The sequence below is a fragment of the Leucoraja erinacea genome, chromosome 35 (assembly GCF_028641065.1).
Source record: "Leucoraja erinacea ecotype New England chromosome 35, Leri_hhj_1, whole genome shotgun sequence".
Lineage (NCBI taxonomy): Eukaryota > Metazoa > Chordata > Chondrichthyes > Rajiformes > Rajidae > Leucoraja > Leucoraja erinaceus.
In genome coordinates this window covers 4,853,338-4,875,999 of record NC_073411.1, presented here as the reverse complement: position 1 = coordinate 4,875,999, position 22,662 = coordinate 4,853,338, and the positions used below count along the sequence as shown (strand labels likewise).

The following is a 22,662-nucleotide window of genomic DNA, read 5'->3' as shown; positions in this document are numbered from 1 at the left end:
CCAATTTGCGTTTAGCCTCACTCTGACAATGGAGGAGAGCGAGGACAGAAAGGTTTGTGTCTATCTTCGGTTTTACCAGCATCTGCAGTTCTTTCTTACACACTCTTCGACCCACTGGTTCCACGCCAACCAGCGATCACTCTGTATGCTACCATATCCGACATTCGCACTATCCTACACACTGGGGACAATTTACAATTTTAACTTAGCCAATTAACTTACAAACCTGCATGCCTTTGGAGTGTGGGAGGAAACAGGAGCATCCAGAGTAAACCCAGGCAGTCACAGACAGGAGGTACAGACAACACCCCTAGACAGGATCGAACCCAGGTCTCCGGCATTGTAAGGCAGCTACTCTACCGCTGAGCCACAGTGCCAATTGACTGCTTCAACCTGGACATTAAGAAATGTTCTGCCAATTTATTTGTGTTGCTTTTCCACTGTAGTGTGGGATGGGAAGTGCAGGACACTGGTTTTAATCGGGCTGGGAAATGTTTCCAGTGGGTTAGGAATTCCCCGCAGGACGGCAGCTCACACAACAGCCACATTTCTGTTCCTGTCTGCCCCAGCATGGAATTTGGGAACTTCCTTCATTCAACCATGTTACAGGAAAGACGTTGTCAAGCTGGGAAAAGATCCAGAGAAGATTTACAAGGATGCTGCCAGGACCTGCACTACAGGGAGAGGTTGGGCAGGCTAGGACTTTATTCCTTGGAGCGCAGGAGGATGAAGGGTGATCTTACAGAGTTGTATAAGATCATGAGACGTGTGGATCGGGTAAATGCACAGAGTCTCTTGCCCAGAGTAAGGGAATCGAGAATCAGAGGACAAAGGTTTAAGGTGAGAGGGAAAAGATTTCATAGGAAGAGATGGTGGGATACAATTGCTAGCAGTACTTTGATGGACTGAATGGCCTCCAGTAGCTCAACGAAACACATATACACATGAAATATGCTAAATATATGAATTAACGGCAGTTCAGTTTGTTTTGAAATGATGCCCTTCAATGGTGAGAACTATATTCTGCACTCTGTATCTTCCCCTTTGCTCGACCTATTTGACTTGATTGTATTTATGTATGGTTTAGTTTAGTTTAGAGATGCAGCACAGAAACAGGCCATTCGGCCCACTGAGTCCGCGCCGACCAGCGACCCCCATACACCAACACTATCCCACACACTGGGGCAAATTTGCATCTATTCCACCAAGCCAATTGAAAACCTACAAACCTGCACGTCTTTGGAGTGTGGGAGGAAACCGGAGCACCCGGTGAAAACCCACGCGGTCACAGGGAGAACGTGCAAACTCCGTACAGACAGCACCCGTGGTCAGGATCGAACTCGGGTCTCTGGTGCTGTAAGGCATTAACCCTACCGCTGGGCCACCATGCCGCCTTGGTATATCGGATTGGATTAGCTAACATGCAAAACAAAGCTTTTCACTGTACCTCCGTACACGTGACAATGATAAACTGAAACCGAGAAGTGTTTAATTCAGTTTTAAATTTTTTTTTTAATGAATCATGTAAAGGGGCTGTCCTACTGCGGGGACCGAAATGGCGAGCTTAGAAGAGTTCAAGAGAGTTTGAAAAGGTGTCATGTTGAAGACCTCCTTCGACTATGTTGAAGACTTCCTTCAACCTCCTTCGGGAAAATTGGACACCGAATAGTGGAGGGTGAAGCCGACCTCCTTTGATCTCCTTCGACCTCCCTTCGACTTTGTTGAAGACTATCTACGTCTACCTTTCAATCACCTTCCACTACCCTCGATTACCTACGACTAACATGCCGAGCTACCACGACCTAAACCTACGAGTAAAAAAAAGTATTGATTTTTTTCCACGCGCCCTTTTTTTAATCGCGGGCATTTTTCAGCATGTTGAAAAATGCACCGTGAACTAGCTGAGGCCTCGAATATGCGGGGACTGCTCTCGAGCATGAAGGAGAGTTACGAAGACCTCCTAGGACCTCGTGTCAACCATGCTGCGAGTATGAGTTGAGGGCAAACTCTTCTCAACTCGCCAATTAGGTCGCTGCAGTGGGACGGCCCCTTAACTATTTACATGCTTACAGCTGAGTCCCATCACAAGATGCCGAAAGGTTGGTCCGTGGGTGAGACTTCAGCCTCTGCCATCTAATGCCCCCTCGCCTCCCCTGTTGGCCCAGAATAGTACGCCAGCCCAGGCAATGCCCGTCAAAGTCTCATCCCGGTCACTCTCTCTTCTCCCCTCTCCCATCAGGCAAGAGGTACAGAAGTGCGAAAATGTACACCTCCAGATTCAGGGACAGTTTCTTCCCAGCGGTTATCAGTTGCAACTGAACCATCCTACCACCAAGTAGAGAGCTGTCCTGACTTCCCATCCACCTCATTGGAGACCCTTGGACTAATCGGACTTTAATTTAATCGGACTTGCACGATATGTTATTCCCTTTATCCTTTATCTGTACACTGTAGACGGCTCGATTGTAATCATGTATAGTCTTTCCGCTGACTGGATACTAGCACACGTGACAATAAATTATACTAAGATAGTGGAAGATCGACACAAAATGCTGGAGTAACTCAGCGGGACAGGCAGCAGCATCTCTGGAGAGAAGGAATGGGTGACGTTTCGGGTCGAGACCCTTATTCAGACTGAGAGTCAGGGTAGAGGGAAACTAGAGGTGGGAAAAGGTTCGGAACAAATTGGAGATGGCACCGATGACCAAGAAAATGGAAATATCGTTGTGGCCACAAAAGATTCATGCGATCCCGAGCGGGGGTGTGTGGGGGCAACTGGAACTTGATTTACCGATTACATTCTCAAGGGACAATTTCTTCCCTGGATGTTATCAGGCAACTTAATCATCCCGCCACAACCGGAGAACAGTCCTGAACTTCCATCGACCTCTTTGGTGACCCACGGACTTTCCTTGATCGGCTTGTACCTTGTACCTTCCGAAGTGTGTACCAGGGACAATTTTCTTTTATACTGGACAATTCGGAATGGGTCTTTGGAATGTGGGAGGAAACCGAAGATCTCGGAGAAAACCCACGCAGGTCACGGGGAGAACGTACAGACAGCGCCCGTAGTCGGGATCGAACCCAGGTCTCCGGCGCTGCATTTTACTGTAAAGCAGCAACTCTACCGCTGCGCCAACGTGACTTTACCTTGCATGAAACGTTATTCCCTTATCATGTATCTATACGCTGTAAATGGCTCGATTGTAATCACGTATTGTCTTTCTGCTGACTGGATAGCACGCAACAAAAAGCTTTTCACTGTAGCTCGGTACACGTGACAATAAACTAAACTAATACTGCATACATTGAATGAAGGCAACTGGAAGACTCAGAAGTAATCACACTGTAGCAAGTATAACTAACTACCTCAATGTTAAGATTGCAAGCTCATTAAGTAGCTGTTATGTTTCATTTTTTTCGGCTGTTGATGGATCTCACCGGCAGTTTGTGTTTTCTATGTCCATGTTCGTAGCACTAAGCGTTTACATAGAGTTTTTAATCCGTGAATGACTCCCCACAGTTCACGGAGACCCACTTTGGTCGCTGTAATCAGAGCTGTGCGCTGTTCTCGATCGCCGCTTCTTTGGTCGAGTCCCGTGTGCTTTTCAGCAAAGTCATGATGGTCGAGCCGCCGGTGCCCCTCTCTCCCAGGGACGGCGAGGCCTTCTGGAGGACATCTGTAGGATCGGCCCCCAGCTTGGCCTTCCCCGCCTTGGCTCGGGCCGCCAAGATGGTGATGTAGCGGGTGACCACGGTGATGTGGTGGTTCCTGAGGCACACGAGGGCCGCGATGCAGGCGTTGTAGGCGTCTCGGAGTCCGGCACTGGCGTGGCTGGCGACGTACTCCCGCGCAGAAGGGCCCAACGCAATAGCTCGGATAAACGCCTTGTGCCGGGGTGGCATATAATCCCTCATCCTTCGGAGGAATTTAGCTGTCAATGACAACATAAAAACACCAAGTATTGTCAATGTTAAATCTAATCAAAAAAACTTTTTTTAAATTTTTTTTTTTATACTTGTATTTTAATGTTGCTTTTTTTACCTGCACTTTTTTAAAACTATTCGTACTGTTTTTATCAGGAACTGGATTGTTTTTATTTATGCGTGAAATGTTTTAAGTTTTTATGTGCGATGCTCCGGTATTCCCTGAGAAACTTCTTCTCATTTTGCACTGTACAATTGTTGCTTTGCATGATGACAATAAAAAAGGATGCTGTTAGTGATAACCCGGTGAGGCCTCGATAATATAGTTATTAATAGTTTAAAATTAGGCTAGCACCCACAACGAATAGCTTATTTTTCTCGGCACTTGAGGGCACTGTCCACTTGAAAGCCGATTTAAATGGGCATTTATTTAGAACACTAAATTCCTTAGCTTAGTAAATTAGATACATTGCGCAGAAACAGGCTATTTAAAAATGTTAATCCCTTTCGGCCCACAGCTTTTTTGAGTCCCCGAACACATTGTACGCTGTCCTGGGCAAAGATTAAGAAAAGCTTTTTTGGCGCGTGCTACCCAGCCAGCAGAAAGACTTGGGGCAGCACGGTGGCCCAGCGGTCGAGTTGCAGCCTTACAGCGTAAGAGACCCGGGTTCAATCCTGACCACGGGTGCTGTCTATTCTTCCCGTGACCTGCGTGGGCTTTCTCCAGGTGCTCCGGTTTCCTCCCACACTCCAAAGACTTGCAGGTTTGTAGGTTAATTGGCTTTGGTAAAATTGTAAATTGTCTCTAGTGTGTAGGGTAGCGTTAGTGTGCGGAGATCGTAGGTCAGCGCGGACTCGATGGGCCGAATAGCCCATTGTATCTCTAAACTAAACTAAACTAAACTATACATGGTTACAATCAAGCCGTCTACAGTGTACAGATCCAGAATTATGGGAATAATGTTTGGTGCAATCTATAGCCCAGTAAAGTCTGATTAAAGATAGTCTGAATCAATAGCGGAACTCGCTATCAAAACATGGAGGGGACAGAGGACACAATGTTTTGGCGGCCACGCGCGCATGCGCACAGTCACACACACGCGCGAAGCTTCGGAGGCTCAATCCAGCGCTAAAAACGGAGATTTAAAAATTGTGATCACAAAAACTTGGGGGGGATGTCCCCCACCTCTCAAAACATGGGGGGGACGTGTCCCCTCTGGCCCCCCCGGGTTTTCCGCCCCTGGTCTGAATGTCTCCAATGAGATAAATGGTAGGTCAGGACAAGTGTGCGACTTACAGTCTGAATTTCGATAATGCATTTGCAACAATTAACCTAGGTAATATTCCAATTAAACTTAATAGCCTTTCTGTTGATAGTAACCAAGCAACAAATATGGAGATATGTCATTATATTTCAGAAAGGAGGCTTGTAGATATTTGTCAATTTCTGCAGTACTCCCTTAGTATTTTTTCCAATAATCTTAAATTGAGTAGTTTATTCATTTTGTTGATTATTTCTCCAGTTAGCTTTTTTTTCCATTGAATTTTACTGTTGTCACGACAGCTATGGATTTCAATCCAAAATGACCCCTTTGTGTGCAATCTAACATATCACTTTTTCCAAGTTGCATCTCAAAACAGAAAGCTGAGGCCTAGTAATTATCAGGAGTAATTATCATAAAAGGACTGGACAAGCTAGATGCAGGAAAAATGTTCCCAATGTTGGGCGAGTACAGAACCAGGGGCCGCAGTCTTAGAATAAAGGGGAGGTCATTTAAGACCGAGGTGAGAAAAAAACTTTTTCACCCAGAGGGTTGTGATTTTGTGGAATTCCCTGCCACAGAGGGCAGTGGAGACCAAATCACTGGATGGATTTAAGAGAGGGTTAGATATAGCTCTAGGGACTAGTGGAATGGCGGTGCTGGCTCGAAGGCAGGCACGGGTTATTGATTGGGGATGATCAGCCTTGATCGCAATGAATGGCGGTGCTGGCTCGAAGGCAGGCACGGGTTATTGATTGGGGATGATCAGCCATGATCACAATGAATGGCGGTGCTGGCTTGAAGGGCCGAATGGCCTCCTCCTCCACCAATTTTCTATCTATGTTTCTAATGGGACTTTACTGGGCTTCAGCTGGCACCAAACATCATTCCCCATATTCTGTATCTGTACAGTGTTTTCCAGACTGGGATAGCATGGCAGAGACTGTGCTTACCACTTTCCTCGCTGTGACGTATTCCCAAAAACTCATCGAAGGACTGCAGCGTGGAGCTCTGTGCCGCACTTCCGCCCGAAAACTGCCTTGGTTCTTCCCACACTCCCTCGTACACAAGCCCCTCTGGACAGGCTGGGTTGTCCTTCCACCTGCAGGAAGATGAGCCCCACGTGAGGTCCTGTTGAAGGAAGACGCCAGAAAACTGTCTGCGTCGAAACGGGCCCCTCAGCCCACCAGGTCCACAGCGACCTACACTCACCCATTCACACTAGCTCTATGCTACACAATTTGCAGAGGCCAATTAACTTACAAACTGTGCGTCTTTGGAATTTGGGAGGCAAGAAACCCACGTCGATAAAGGGCGTGCATACAAACTGTGTACAGACAGCATCCATAGTCAGCATCGGACCCAGGTATCTGGCAGCAACTCTACCACTGAGCCACAATGTTTAACATTGTGGTTGTTTCTGATTCCACCACCTCCTCTGATAGCCCGTTCCAGATATCGACCACTCTTTCTGTTAAAAGAAAACCTTTGAAACGCCTTCCTCTCAGATTGTCACGGTTGTCAGGGGTTATGGGAGAATGGGGTTAGGAGGGAGAGATAGATCAGCCATGATGCAATGGTAGAGTAGGTGGGCCGAATGGCCTAATTCTGTTCCTATCACTTCTGAACTTGTAAACTTATGTTAAACACCGTCCTCTTGTTTGCAACCTCCACCGAGGTTTATGACTGTCTACTCTATCTGGGGCTCTGATAATCTTACATGCATCGATCAGATCACTACTCAGTAGAATCATTTATTTGATTGTAACTCCTTTCCATGAAAGGGTTAAGATTTTAAGAGGGAAGTCCAGTTTGGTGCAAACAGTCCCCTCCTTCCCTCCAGGTAAGGCAAAGCCAGCCTCTCCAATCTTCCCCCATAACTGAAGCTCTCTGATCTAGGAAGCTCCCTGGTGAATCTCCTCTGCACTCTCTCCAACACAATCAAATCCTTCCCACAATAGGGCGTTAGACAATAGACAATAGACAACAGGCGCAGGAGTAGGCCATTTAGCCCTTCGAGCCAGCACCCCCATTCAATGTGATCATGGCTGATCATCCCCAATCAGTACCCCGTTCCTGCCTTCTCCCCATATCCCCTGACTCCGCTATCTTTAAGATCCGTATCTAGCTTTCTCTTGAAAGTATCCAGAGAACCAGCTTCCACCGCCCTCTGAGGTGGAGAATTCCACAGACTCACCACTCTCTGTGAGAAAAAGTGTTTCCGTGTCTCCATTCTAGGGCGACCAGAACAATGCCCAATAATCCTCACCAGAGCAGGGCACGTCTATTCATATAGAGCGCTCTGATCTCATAAGGTGCATTGTTGCATTAAAAGTACATTGAAGACCATGAGAGCCTTTAAGAACAGTTTAGTTTAGTTTATTGTCCTGTGTATATTGCTCGGTATAATGAAAGGATACAGTCAAGCTGGAACGGATACAGAGAATATTTACAAGGACATTGCCAAGACAAGAGGGTCTGAGCTACAGGGAGAGGTTGAGTCGACTGGGACTGTATTCCGATGAACGCAGGAGGATGAGGGGTGATCTTGTAGAGGTGTATAAAATCATGAGAGGAATAGATCGGGTAGATGCGCAGAGTCTCTTGACCAAAGGAGGTGATTCGAGGACCAGAGGACATAGGTTTAAGGTGAAGGGGAAAAGATTTAATAGGAATCTGAGGGCTAACTTTTTCACACAAAGGGTGGTGGGTGCATGGAACAAGCTGCCGGAGGGGGTAATTGAGGCAGGGTCTACCCCAAAGTTTAAGAAACAATTAGACAGGTTCATGGATAGGACTGGTTTGGAGGGATATGGGTCAAACGCAGGCAGGTGGGACTAGTGTAGCTAGGACATATTTGCCGGAGTGGGCCATGCTGTATCACTCTATGACTCTAAGCTTTTTTGTTGCATGCTATCCAGTCAGCCGAAAGACTATACCTGATTATAACCATGCCATCCACATTGTTAGGATACAGGATAAAGGGAATAACATGTAGTGCAAGATAAAGTCGAGTAAAGTGAAATTAACGATAGTCCAAGGGTCTCCAATGAGGTAGATAGTAGCTCAGGACCATGCACTAGTTGGTGATAGGATGGTTCAATTGACATATGACAGCTGAGAAGAAACTGGCCCTGAATCTGGAGGTGTGCGTTTTCACACTCCTGCACCTCTTGCCTGAGAGGAGAGGGGAGAAGAGGGAGTGACTGGGGTGGGACTAGTCCAGATTGTTGATGGTACATTATACAAGATTTGGACCAAATTGGATGAAGAATTTAAGGGATAAAATTAACATAATCCATTGATTGAACGGACTGCTTATTCATTGAAATGCTAATTGAATTTTAATATTATATACATACCCAGACAGAAAGAGTCGAATTATTCCATAAAATACAGCAGGGTCGACATACTCTGGGGAGAAAAAACATGTTCTTCGTCATTAAAAGGAAATTTCATTCAAGGGAATGAAATAGGCCAGTCCGTGGAGGTAGATTACGGAGTGAGATTTGGACAAGGGTTGATGCGAGAATGAGCTAAATCTACTGAAGCTGAATTTGTTAAGCTGGAGGGGGTGCAGAGAAGATTTTACAAAGATGTTGCCAGGACTTGAGGGCCTGAGCTATAGGAAGAGGTTAGAGTCATAGAGTGATACAGTGTGGAAACAGGCCCTTCAGCCCAAATTGCCCACAATGGCCAACATGTCCCAACTACACTATCTTTTCTTGCAGAGTCAATGTTTCAGGTCAAGTGTTTAAACCATTTTCTGGTTATATCTCATCACTGAAACTATCATGAACTCTGGGTAGTAACGGAGACTGGTGCAGACTGTTCCTATCCCATTATGGTGTGGTGGGTGCAATCCTCTTCATAGACCATGGACAACTGACTACCTCAGCTCCAAGCATCCTCCAGTGGGCCTCAGTATCATAGAGCTTAGAGCAGTCGATCAGAGGAACAGGTCCTTTTTCCCGCTATGTCTATGGCAAACATAATGCCAAAACTAAAGATGGACACAAAATGCTGGAGTAACTCAGCGGGTCAGATGGCATCTCTGGAGAGAAGGAATAGGTGACGTTTCAGGTCGAGATCTTATTTCAAACTCATCAGTCCAAAACTTTGTCTTACCCGGCTGCCCATAATCCATGTGTCGGAAGGGACAGCAGATGCTGGTTTAAACCAAAGATAGACACAAAATGCTAGAGTAACTCAGCGGGACAGGCAGCATCTCTGGAGAGAAGTAATGGATGTCGTTGCGGGTCGAGGCCCTTCTTCAGAACTTCAGGACAAGATCAGCTGAGCAGCTGAAGAACTTTTCAAAAAGGACCTCTAATACAATGACTCGGGGGGGGAAAGAAGAGAAACAGGGCAAAACGACCCGAAACGTCATCCATTCCTTCTCTCCAGAGATGCTGCCTGTCACGCTGAGTTACTCCTGCGTTTTGTGTCTATCTTATCGTCAATGCCATAACAAGTGAAAGCAAGCATATCATATGCCTGTTTTAGAGCTCGATCTACTTGTGTGGCCACTTTCAGGGAGTTGTGAACTTGGACCCCAAGATCTCTCTGTATATCTCCTTCTTGCCTATGGTGTGCACAGCCTAAAGTTGTAGGACAATTGTTCTATTTGATCTTATTTGATTGTGCACGCCAGGTTGATTGCATTCGTCGAAACAGGGAGGACCACGTGAAGGTTGCAATCTCCCACCCCCCTCTATATATCAATGCTGCTAGGAGCTGAAGCCTTCAGAGTCCTGGGAGTCAATATCATCATCAGGTTCTCTTGGACCATCCATATTGAGGCAATAACCATATTGAAGCACACCAACGCCTCTATTTCATTAGAAGTCTCAGGAAGTTCGACCTGTCCCCTACAACTCTCACCAACTTCTACAGATGAGCCGTAGAAAGCATTTTATTAGCGTGCATCACTGTACGGTTTGGGAACAGCTCCATCCAAGACCGCGGGAAATTGCAGCGAATTGTGGACGCAGCCCAGACCATCGCGCAAACCAACCTCCCTTCCATTGACTCCATTTACACCTCACGCTGCCTCGGCAAGGCCAGCAGCATCATCAAGGACGAGTCACATCCCAGCTACACCCCCCTCCCATCAGGCAAAAGGTATAAAAGTATGAAAATGCGCACCTCCACATTCAGGCACAGTTTCTTCCCTGCTGTTATCAGGCCACTGAACCATCCTACCAGCAACAAGAGAGCAGTCCTGAATTACTATCTACCTCACTAGAGACCCTCGGACTATCTTTGACCAGGCCTTACTGGCTTTACCTTGCACTAAATTTTATTCATATTTTTCCCTTGATCATGTATGTACACAGTGTGGACGGCTCGATTGGAATCTGCCTGGATAGCACGCAACAAAAGCTTTTCACTGAACCTTGATGCACGAGACAATAAACAAAACTCAACTAAACTCATACAATCTAATTGTAATTGTACATTTCCTGGGGCTATCTGCACTGGAGGGAAGACAGCAACGCCTATCCATGAATTGTTCTTAAGATAGACACAAAATGCTGGAGTAACTCAGCTGGACAGGCAGCATCTCTCTCTCAATGGGTGACGTTTTGGGTCAAGACCCTTCTTCGTAGCCTGGAGTGTCTGAAGTCTGAAGAAGGGTCTCGACTGCTGCCTGTTAAGTTACTACAGCCTTCGGTGTAAACCAGCATCTGTACTTCCTTCCTACATACTGGAAGGTTCATCAGTCACCATTAATTTGGGTGCTCAAACACTCAAGCACTGTCAACAACAGCCAGCCTAAACTCACCGTCCATCTTCCTGAACGCCTTGTTCATCTTTCTGATTGATTCAGCCATCTCTAGCAAAGCAGTCTTCATTAAATCATCTTCGTTCCGCCAGATTGCTTCGGTTGCAGCAGCAATTGCCTGTTCACAGGGACGGAATGATTAGAAAAGCAAAATAAACTATCATGGAGTTCCCTTACTGCAGCACAGTGGCACAGCGGTAGAGTTGCTGCCTCACAGCGTCAGAGACCCGGGTTTCATCCTGACCACAGGTGCGGTTTCTACGGAATTTGCACGTTCTACCTGTGACCGCGTGGGTTTTCTCCGGGTGCTCTGGTTCCCTCCCACATTCCAAGGGCATGCAGGTTTGTAGGTTAATTGGCTTCTGTAAATTGTCCCCAGTATCCAGGACAGAACTAGTGTACTGGTGATCGTTGGTCAGCATGGACTCAGTGGGCTGAAGGGCCTGTTTCCACACTGGATCTTTAAAATTAATCTTAAAACTATGTTTATATTCTTCATATTTCCTTATGCAGTAAGAGGCCATGCCCAGTCTTAGTCATTACTCACTTAGTTCTCTCTAACCTGGGTAGGGAAGAACTGCAGATGCTGGTTTAAATCGAAGGTAGACGCAAACTGCTGGACAGGCAGCATCTCTGGTGACGTTTCGGGTCGAGACCCTTCTTCAGGCCTGTTCTGTCTAACCTGTTCTACACAGAACATAGAACAGCACAGCCTAAGAACAGGCCCTTCGGTCCACAATGCCTGTGTCAACATGATGCCAAGACCGACTCTTATCTGCCCGCACATAATCCATATCCCTCGAATCCTTGCATATCCACGTGCCTGTCCAAAAGTCCCTTGAATGTCATTATCGTATCTGCCTCTTTCAGTCACCAGTCTCTGTGAACATCTCCTTTAAACTTTGCCTCTCTCACCTTCTCTCTCTATTCCCCGACAGCTCGTCCCGTGTCCTGCTGGCCAAGTTTACACCCTACAATGAAACTAACGCAGTTAAATAGGAACTGAGGATGCTGGTTTATACCGAAGATACAAGGACACAAAGTGTTGGAGTAACTGAGCCGGTCAGGCAGCATCTCTGTAGAAAATGGCCAAGTGACGTTTCGTGTCGGGACCCTTCTACAGACAAAGCTGCAGCATGATGACAAAATCATGAGAGACCCCTTCCACCCCTGCAACGGACTGTTCCAGCCGCTACGGTCAGGCAAACGCCTCCGTTGCCATGCAGTGAGAACGGAGAGGTTGAGAAGGAGTTTCTTCCCAGAGGCAATTCGGACTGTAAACGCCTTTCTCACCAGGGTCTAACTGTACAGAACGTTTTTCCTTCTATTATTTATTATGTAAAATAATATGTGTGTTATGATTGTGTTTATAATTTGTTTGGTTGGTTTGTTGTTCCGCGAGCATTGCCACTTTCATTTCACTGCACATCTCGTATGTGTATGTGACAAATAAACTTGACTTGACTTGACTTGACTTGATGACCGACACAGCGGGAGGTACGGTGACACCAGTTGAGAATTTGCAGAGCGGGCTTATAGGGTTGGAGAGTTTTAAGGGCCTGTCCCACTTGGCGATTTTTTTCTGCTGGCGTCATATCAGTGTCGCCAAAAGATTTTGAACATTTTGAAAAAAACACGGTACGTCGCACGTCATCACGCCGCGTATTTTTCGGTGACCCGTTACGTCAGTCAACGATGCCGGCAGTTGCCGAAAAAATCACCAAGTGGGACAGGCCAAATATGGAGAGATTCCATTTCTAGACACAGGCAGGTTTCTTTGCAACAGAGAAGACATTGGTGGGATGTAACTAAATTGTAGAAGCAAGTGTAGATAAAAATATCACAGAGTGCTGGAGTAACTCAGCAGGTCAGGCAGCATCTCTGGAGAACATGGATAAGTGACGTTTCAGGTCAGGGTTAACTGTATCATGCGCTGCTTTGTCATGCCTCTCCTCTCACCCAGCAATCTCACCACTACCCACCCCCCAAACCCCCTCCTCTTCCTCTCTACAATCAATCTGAAGAAGGGTCCCGATCCTAAACCCCACCTTTCCATGTTCTCCAGAGCAGTTGCCCGACTCGGTGAGGTACTCCAGCATTTTGTGTCTCTCTTCGGTATAAACCCAGCATCTGCAGTTCCTCCCTACACAGAAACAGACCCTTCGGCCCATCACATCCATGCCAACATTTCTAGCCTGGGAGACACGTTCTGACTGTCTACCGTATCTATGTCTCTCATAGGTTTATATACTTCTCTCAAGTCGCCCATCAACCTCTGACATTTAGCTTAGATTAGTTTAGAGATTCAGTGCAGAAACAGGCCCTTCGGCCCACCGAGTCTGCACCGACCAACGATCCCTGCACACTAGCACTATCCTGCACACTAGCACTATCCTGCACACTAGCACTATCCTGCACACAATTCACTAGGGACAATTCACACTTATGCCAAGCCAATGAACCTACAAATTTGTACTGCACGTCTTTTTAGAGAACATACGCTACAAGGTGAAAATTGATGATATTAATGTTATCAGGGGCAGTTTGCCATGCTTATAGGAAAATTATTTTAATTCCTGATGTCATTTCAATGTTTGAAGTGCACTCTGCCAGAAGATTATCTGTGGTAGCAAAATTTTAGTTCAGAATGGAACACATTCCTTCAAAACAACCCATTGTTCTGCCCCAACATGGAGCGGTGGCAGCTGTAATCGACATGATGGTTATAATGATTGAACAATGACTGCTAAGCACAGTCACGCTAAATTATGATCTTGAACTTGGCCTGAACATCAGAGTGAGACTGTTGTTGGACTTAAGACAATGCTCAGATTAGTCAGGTGCAACATAATGATGCAGCAAGTATGGCTGGAATTGCAAACATTTCCTGTAGGACAATGATATCATCCAGGGTCATAAATAAAACACCTGCATTTGCCCAAATTGCAATTAACCCTCGTAGTTTCTTCACCGATATATCTTATTGCCAATGTAGTTAAGAATGGACTCAGTCCATCTGAGAAGCTCGGTCCCCTGATCCTTGTTTAGATCAGTTTAGTTTATTGTCACGTCAAAAGGCACATTAAAATCACGAGATCTGGGTGCCCTAGTTCATCAGTCACTGAAAGTAAGCATTCAGGTGCAGCGGGCAGTGAAGAAAGTAAATGGCGTGTTGGCCTTCATAACAAGAGGAGTTGAGTATAGGAGCAAAGAGGTCCTGTTGCAGTTGTACAAGACCCTAGTGAGACAAAACATGGAGTATTGTGTGCAGTTTTGGTCTCCAAATTTGAGGAAGGGCATTCTTGCCATTGAGGGAGTGCAGCGTAGGTTCACCAGGTTAATTCCCAGGATGGCGGGACTGTCATATGTTGATAGAATGGAGCGACTGGGCTTGTATACACTGGAATTTAGAAGAATGAGAGGGGACCTTATTGAAACATGTAAGATTATTAAGGGATTGGACATGCTAGAGGCAGGAAAAATGTTCCCGATGTTGGGAAGAGTCCAGAAACAGGGGCCACAGTTTCAGAATAAGGGGTAGGCCATTTAGAACGGAAACGAGGAAACACTTTTTCACACAGAGAGTTGTGAATCTGTGGAATTCTCTGCCTCAGAAGGCAGTGAAGACCAATTCTCTGGATGCTTTCAAGAGAGAGTTAGACAGGGCTCTTAAAGATAAAGGGATATGGGGAGAGGGAAGGAATGGGATACTGATTGTGGATGATCAGCCATGATCACAATGAATGGCGGTGCTGGCTCGAAGGGCAGAATGGCCTACTCCTGCACCTATTGTCTATTGTCTATAGTCTGTAGCAAAAATCTTTTTATGTGTAGGAAAGAACTACAGATGCTGGTTTAAATCGAAGGTAGATGCAAAATGCTGCAGTAACTCAGCGGGTCAGGCAGCATCTCTGGAGAGAAGGAATGGACGACGTTTCGGGTCGAGACCCTTCTTCAGACAATAAAGCCGTCTTACAATCTTACAATCAAGCCATCCGCAGTGTACAGATACAGGATAAAAGGAATATTGTTTAGTGCTAGATAAAGTCCAGTCAAATCCAATTAAAGAAAATGTGAGGGTCTCCAATGAGGTAGATGGTAGATCTGGGCTGCTCTCTAGTTGGTGGTAGGATGGTTTAGTTGCCTGATAAAAGCTGGGAAGAAACAGCCCCTGAATTTGGAGGTTTGCGTTTTCCCACTTCTGCACCTCTTGCCTGATGGGAGAGGGGAGAAAAGGGAGTGGCTGGGGTGAGACTGGTCCTTGGTTATGCTGGTGGTCTAGCTGAGGCAGCGTGAAGTGTAGATGGAGTCATTGGAAGGGAGGTTGGTTTGTGTGATGGCCTCAATCATTCAGTACACCTTTACACCTGCAGAGGTGTGAGTCTTCACACCCCTTGCGGTAGGACTCCGTACCTTGATGCCGTCAACAGCAGCCAGTTCTACCTCCAACGTTACCAGAAAAAATCCCTTCAAGCTCTCCCCTCCAGGCAGTGCAAAGATCGTGTCCAAGTTCCTGGAAGACATTTGTTACCATCTAGTGGTCATACAAAATACCAGCACATGAATAGAAAGACAATTTTGCATCACAAGCTTTTTAATAGTCAAAACATGTCCGTTTTAATCTGGTTGACACCTCCAATTTTAGTGAAGAGATAGGCCGATCTTCCAGCAGCCAGAATTACAGTGACGTTGAACGAATAGTTCCCCATTCCAAAGATGATCAAGTTGTTAGTCGGTGGGGTCGGTTTTTTTAAAACATTTTAAGCATTGAGGCGACAGATAGCACAATGGGCTAAGTGTTCGGCTGGCGACCGGAAGGTAGCCGGTTCAAATCCCGCTTGGAGTGCATACTGTCGTTGTGTCCTTGGGCAAGACACTTCACCCACCTTTGCCTGTAATGGAATGTAATTACGGCGGCAGGCGCGGGCACACCGCGACGCCCTGTGTCTCCCTTTCAAGGGAGATGCTAAAAATGCATTTCGTTGTCTCTGTACTGTACACTGACAATGACAATAAAATTGAATCATCATTTTTTTTTTTTCATTTCAAAAAGGGGTGGCACGGTGGCACTGCTGGAGAGTTACTGCCTTACAGTGCCAGTCCCGGGTTTGATACTGACTACGGATGCTGTCCATGCGGAGTTTGTAGGATCTCCCCGTGACAGAGTGGGTTTTCTCCGGGTGCTCCGTTTCCTCCCGCACTCCATACTTCCCACACTTACAGGGTTGTAAGTGACTGTGGGTTTGGGCAATATCGATGGTCTGATCTACCTGGTGGTGCATTACTAGCCAAATGCGTAAACCCCATACGGACAGTACCCACGGTTTGAATCGAACCCGGGTCTCTGGCGCTGTAAGGCAGCAACTCTACCGCTGCGCCACCGTGCCGCCCAACTGCTGGAGAAAGAATGCTGGAGTAACCCAGTGATCGGGCAGCTTCCATGGAGAACAAGGAGGTTTTGGGTCGGGACCCTTCTTCAAACCCATAAAGATGATTCAGAAAGAGTCTCGTGAGGACCTGTAACATGTTACCTGTAGAGTCAGAGAGTCATAGAGTGATACAGTTTGGAAACAGGCCACTCGGCCCAACTTGGCCACACTAGCCAACATGTCCCAGCTACATTACTCTCACCTGGGTTTGGCCCATATCCCTGTAGAAGCAATGAAGGCAGAAACCCTCCTCACACTTATACAGTGTTATCTCCACTGACCTCCTCACGGCTTCCGTTCCTATCCCCACCCCTCCCAATCTCATTAGACTCTCACCTGCTAATGACCTCCCTCTTCAACTGTTTCCACCTATCACTTGCTAACTCTTGCCCAACTTCCACCTCCACCTTTAGAGACAGGCTATCTCCCCTCTACTCTGTCAGTCCAGATCAAAATATCATCCATTCATTGCTTTCCACACATGCTGCCTGACCTGCTGAGTTCTTCTGGCAGCTCTCGTTTTCTTACTCCACATTCATCAAGTAACCCGCTGGGGCTCCTGAATTACCTTTCCCTCCAGTGCTGTGAAGGAAGAGTCCTTAAGGAGGCTAAAGCTCTCAATCTTAATACCCCATAAAAATAAGGAGTAAGCCATTTACAACGGAGATGAGGAAAAACTTTTTCACACAGAGGGTTGTGAATCTGTGGAGGCCAAATTTCTGCATGCTTTCAAGAGAGAGTTGGATAGAGCTCTTAAAGATAGCGCAGTCAGGGGATATGGGCGAAAGGCTGGAACGGGGTGCTGAGTGTGTATGATCAGCCATGATCACATTGAATTGTGCCCACACCGGCCAACATGTCCCAGCTATACGAGTCCCACCAATCCGCGTTTGGTCCATATCCCACCAAACCCGTCCTATCCATGTACCTGTCTGTTTCTTAAATGCTGGAGGAGTCCCACCCTCAACTCTGGGCAGTTCCTTCCATGCACCCACCACCCTTTGTGTGAAAAAGTTACCCATTAAATCTTTTTCGTCTTCACCTTAAAACTGCGTCACCTGGTCCTCGATTCACCTGCTCTGGGCAAGAGACTCTGTGCATCTACCACATCTGGGCAAGGGACTCTGTACAGTAACGCAGCGGGTAGAGCTGCTGACTCAGTGCACCAGAGGCCCGGGTTCGACACAGACCTCGGGAGTTTGCGCGTTTTCCATGTGACCCAGTAGATTTTCCATTCTCATATATCCTGAGCAGGATTTGAAGAGTAATTGGTTAGTAAAGATTGCCCCTAATGCAGGTAGATGGGAAAAACTGGGAAGGGCTGAGGGAGTGCAGAGACGGTTCACCAGACTGATTCCTGGGATGTCAGGACTGTCTTATGAAGAAAGACTGGATAGACTCGGTTTATACTCTCTAGAATTTAGGAGATTGAGGGGGGATCTTATAGAAACTTACAAAATTCTTAAGGGGTTGGACAGGCTAGATGCAGGAAGATTGTTCCCGATGTTGGGGAAGTCCAGGACAAGGGGTCACAGCTTAAGGATAAGGGGGAAATCCTTTAAAACAGAGATGAGGAGAACCTTTTTCACAAAGCGAGAGGTGAATCTGTGGCACTCTCTGCCACAGAGGATAGTTGAGGCCAGTTCATTGGCTATATTTAAGAGGGAGTTAAATGTGGCCCTTGTGGCTAAGGGGATCAGAGGGTATGGAGGGAAGGCAGGTACGGGATACTGAGTTGGATGATCAGCCATGATCATATTGAATGACGGTGCAGGCTCGAGGGCCGAATGGCCTACTCCTGCACCTAATTTCTATGTTTCTATGTTTCTATGAATGTGGGAGAATAGGGTATGATTGGTGCCATGGGGTCATTTCCTCCTTTCCCTCAAATCCCTGATCAAAACTACAACTATCATCTATCAAAATCTTATCTACTCTTATAACCATTAATGCAGTCATAGACTTATGTGGTATGAAAACCAGCCCTTCGGTCCAACTTGTCCATGCTAACCAAGTTGCATATTTGAGTTTGTCCCATTAGCCTGCTTTTGGCCCATAATCCCTCTAACGTCAGCTCGACATAGACTACAAGACCTACACCAAACCCAAACCAATTAGGAGCAGACGGGGGCATTCGATCCAATTTGTGATCCCAGCTACAAAGACAGACGTGTACAGCAATTCGTTCTTCCCCCGCACAATTAAAGCATGGAATAATCTCCACCAAACTATAGTTACCCAACCAGATGCAACTACATTTAAAGTAGCTCTTTCTTCCCAATAACCCTTTCTGGCTTAAGCCCTCCCTTCACCGCCTCCAGTTTAAATTCCATTTGGAATATTTTGGAGGACCAAGAACCAAGAACCAAGAACGTGTCTCTAATGGCTAATCTCTCTTGGCGAGTGTCTAGGGTTAATGGGAGAAGGCAGGAGAATGAGATTAGGAGGAAGAGATAGATCAGCCATGATTGAATGGTGGAGTAGACTCAATGGGCCGAATGGCCTAATTCTGATCCTATCACATATGACCTTAAATCTTTTCTCTCTTATCATCTTTAATGCTATAAAGAATGAAACAAAAATTGATAGGCATAAGTGTATAATAGAGAATATGTCATAAGGTCATAAGATCATGTGATAAGAGTACAATTAGGCCATTCGGCCCATCGTCTACTCTGCCATTCAAACATGGCTGATCTATCTTTTCCTCCTAACCCCATTCTTCTGCTCTCTCCCTACAACCTCTGACACCCGTACTAATCAAGAATATATCTATCTCTGCCTTGAATATATCCATTGACTTGGCCTCCACAGCCTTGTGTGGCAAAGAATTCTACAGATTCACCACCTTCTGACTAACGTTGTAGGGATTTGGGGAAATAAAGAAATAAAGAGGGGAGATAGCATCAAAGCTAGTATGTGCTCAGTGGGCCAAATGGTCTTATTCTGTGTCATTAGAAGAATAAACGATGTATTAGCATTGTATTCACTTCACACTCCCAAATTCTCTTGCACTGCTTGAAAAGTATTTGAGATATTTGAGATATTTGCACATTACTGCAGGGAAAGAAGCATTCATTTACTGACCACTTTCCTGTTATTAGCGTTAGTTATAGCTTTGGTTTTAGAGGTATAGCGCGGAAACAGGCCCTTCGGCCCATCGAGTCTGCACCGACCACCCTAACACTATCGTACAGACCAGGGACAATTAACCTGCAAAACTGTAAGTTGTTGGAGTGTGGGAGGAAACTGAAGATCTCGGAGAAAGCCCACACAGGTCACGGGGAGAACATACAAACTTCATACAGACAGCGCCTACTGTATAGTCAGCATCAAACCCAGGTCTCTGCCGTTGTCGGACAGTCATTCTACCGCTGCACCACCGTGTCCTCCTGAGTAATTTTACTGTTTGTTTGCCTCGTTGTCAACTTCCCCTTAGCCATCAATGTACATTTCCTTGATCATCGTCTGCTTTGATCTCTCCTTTTCACACCTTACATTCTCTTTGTACCTTTCCATATCCCTCCCTCTCCCCGACTATCAGTCAGGAGAAGGGTCTCGACCTGAAACGTCACCATTCATCCTCTCCAGAGACGCTGCCTGTCCCACTGAGTTACTCCAGCATTTTGTGTCTATCAGCATTTGCAGTTCCTTCCTACACTCTCCTGGCTCGATGGGCCGAATGGCCTCCTCCTGCACCTTTTGTCTATGTTTCCTCACAACTTACAGTGCAAAATGCATCAAGAGAATAGAGAACAAAGAGCCTCAATACTCACCCTAACTCCATGGCACTGGAAGGGTTCACCGAGGAGGTATATAAAAGGAATTAAGGAAATAATTAGCATTTTCCACAATTTAGTGTTGAAAAGCAAGATTCACCTTCCAAGTGAACACTAACAAATTGCAAATGAAACATGAGAATTGTGTCCTCAAATTATACACACCTCCGCTCAGTCTGCCTAAACCAACCTGATCTCCAGGTTGCTAAACACTTTAATAGCCCTGTCCCACGGTACGAGTTCATTCCAAGAGCTCTCCCGAATTTGCCCTGATTCAAACTCGGAGATTTACCGTAATGGCCGCTCGTCGGTACTCGGGGCTCTCGTGGACATTTTTCAACATGTTGAAAAATCTTCACGAGTCTTCCCGAGCTTACCGCCTTTCCCAAATACCTGCCGTTAGCGTTACAAGCCGCTAAGAGACGTCCTGAGGTCCGACGTACCCACTATGTACATTTTACGTGCTTACCACGAGTTTGATTTTTAAAAAATCGGGTGCGCTCTTGAATGAACTCGTAGTGGGACAGGGCTTTAACTCCCCCTCCCATTCCCACACTGACCTTTCTGTCCTGGGCCTCCTCCATTGTCAGAGTGAGGCCCAGCACAAATTGGTGGAACAGCACCTCATATTTCGCTTGGGTAGTTTACACCCCAGTGGTATGAACATTGACTTCTCCAACTTCAAATAACCCTTGCTTTCCCTCTCTCTCCATCCCTCCCCCTTCCCAGTTCTCCGACCAGTCTTGTACTGTCTCCGACAACATGTTATCTGTGTTTGTTTTGTTGTCACCTTCTCCCAGCTAACAATGATCTATTCTACATTGTCCTTGATCTCCATTCCCTTTGTCCTGTTTTCACACCTTACACTTCATTATCAACGTACCTCCCTCCACCTGACATCAGTCTGAAGAAGGGTCTCGACCCAAAATGGCACCCATTCCTTTGCTCTGGAGATGCTGCCTGTCCCGCTGAGTTACTCCAGCATTTTGTGTCTACATCCTGTATTCAGGCAGATAATGGGTGCAGTGCACCAGTGGCCTAGAGTGGCAAGCTTAGAATTGTGCTGTAGCAATATTATTGCAAGCAATTGAAAGTAATGCCCCTGTCCCACTTAGGAAACCTGAACGGAAACCTCTGGAGACTTTGCGCCCCACCCAAGGTTTCCCTGCGGTTCCCGGAGGTTGCAGTTGGTTGCCGGAGGTTGCAGGTAGTGGAAGCAGGTAGGGAGACTGACAAAAACCTCCGGGAACCGCACGGAAACCTTGGGTGGGGCGCAAAGACTCCAGAGGTTTCCGTTCAGGTTTCCTAAGTGGGACAGGGGCATTAGCATGCAGGTACAGCAGGCAGTGAAGAAAGCTAATGGCATGCTGACCTTCATAACAGGAGGAGTATAGGAGCAAATGTTGTGCTCTACAGTTGTACAGGGCCCTGGCAGGGTGGGAGATTGCAACCTTCACGTGGTCCATCCTCTTTCAACGAATGCAATCAACCCAGCGTGCACAATCAAATAAGATCAAATAGAACAAGTTGTCCGACAACTTTAGGCTGTGCAAGTCATATGCAGGAAGAGGGCCCTGGCGAGACCACACCTGGAGTATTGTGCGCAGTTTTGGTCTCCAAATCTGAGGAAGGACATCTTTGCTAGTGAGGGAGTGCAGCGTAGGTTCACGAGGTTAATTCCCGGGATGGCGGGACTGTCTTATGTTGAAAGAATGGAGCGACTGGGCTTGTGTACACTGGAGTTTAGAAGGATGAGAGGGGATCATATTGAAACATGTAAGATTATTAAGGGATTGGACACGCTAGAGGCAGGAAACATGTTCTCGATGTTGCGGGAGTCCAGAACCAGGCGCCAGAGTTTACGACGTTTTTCTTGCCGTTTTTGTTGTTTCCATTGTCGTCAATATTTATCTGATACGCTGGATCTCCGCTCGTGCAGTGCGCCTGAAATTACGTCGTATGTATTTACAATGACAATAAAGTGTATGAGTATTATTAAGAATAAGGGGCAGGCCATTTAGAATGGAGATGAGGAAAAATAAACATTTTCACCCAGAGAGTTGCAAACCTGTGGAATTCTCTGCCTCAGGGCAGTGGCGGCCAATTCTCTTGATGCTTTCAAGAGAGAGTTAGATAGGGCTCTTAAAGATAGCGGAGTCAAGGGATATGGGGAGAAGGCAGGAACGGGGTACTGATTGTGGATGATCAGTCATGATCACAGTGAATGGCAGTGCTGGCTCGAAGGGCCAGATGTCCTACTCCTGCACCCAGTGTCTGTTGTCTGTTGTCTATTGTCTAATTTTAATAATCATAGATGTTGGGAGGTCACATTGCAGTAATGTAGGATGGTGTTGCGGTCACGTTAAGAACCGTTACTCCAGCATTTTGTGTCTATCTACATTGTAAACCAGCATCTGCAGCTCCGCCCTCCCCCCCCCCCAAACACAATTATTGTATTATGTTATGAGTATTGAGTA

The 22,662-nt window shown here is 46.4% G+C and overlaps 1 protein-coding gene across 1 annotated transcript in view; it reads right to left on the bottom strand.

Annotated features, from left to right (window-relative positions):
* Positions 1-396: 396 nt before the first annotated feature.
* Positions 397-22,662, bottom strand: part of ido1 (indoleamine 2,3-dioxygenase 1) — a 32,260-nt gene continuing 9,994 nt past the window's right edge. The window contains exons 5-10 of the mRNA XM_055662140.1: positions 20,183-20,197; positions 15,391-15,490; positions 10,978-11,095; positions 8,552-8,603; positions 6,143-6,291; positions 397-3,935 (exon numbers count right to left, since the gene is read on the bottom strand). Coding sequence (XP_055518115.1) covers positions 3,553-3,935; positions 6,143-6,291; positions 8,552-8,603; positions 10,978-11,095; positions 15,391-15,490; positions 20,183-20,197 — 817 coding nt within the window. The 3' untranslated portion in view covers positions 397-3,552. The remainder of the gene's footprint in view (positions 3,936-6,142; positions 6,292-8,551; positions 8,604-10,977; positions 11,096-15,390; positions 15,491-20,182; positions 20,198-22,662) is intronic.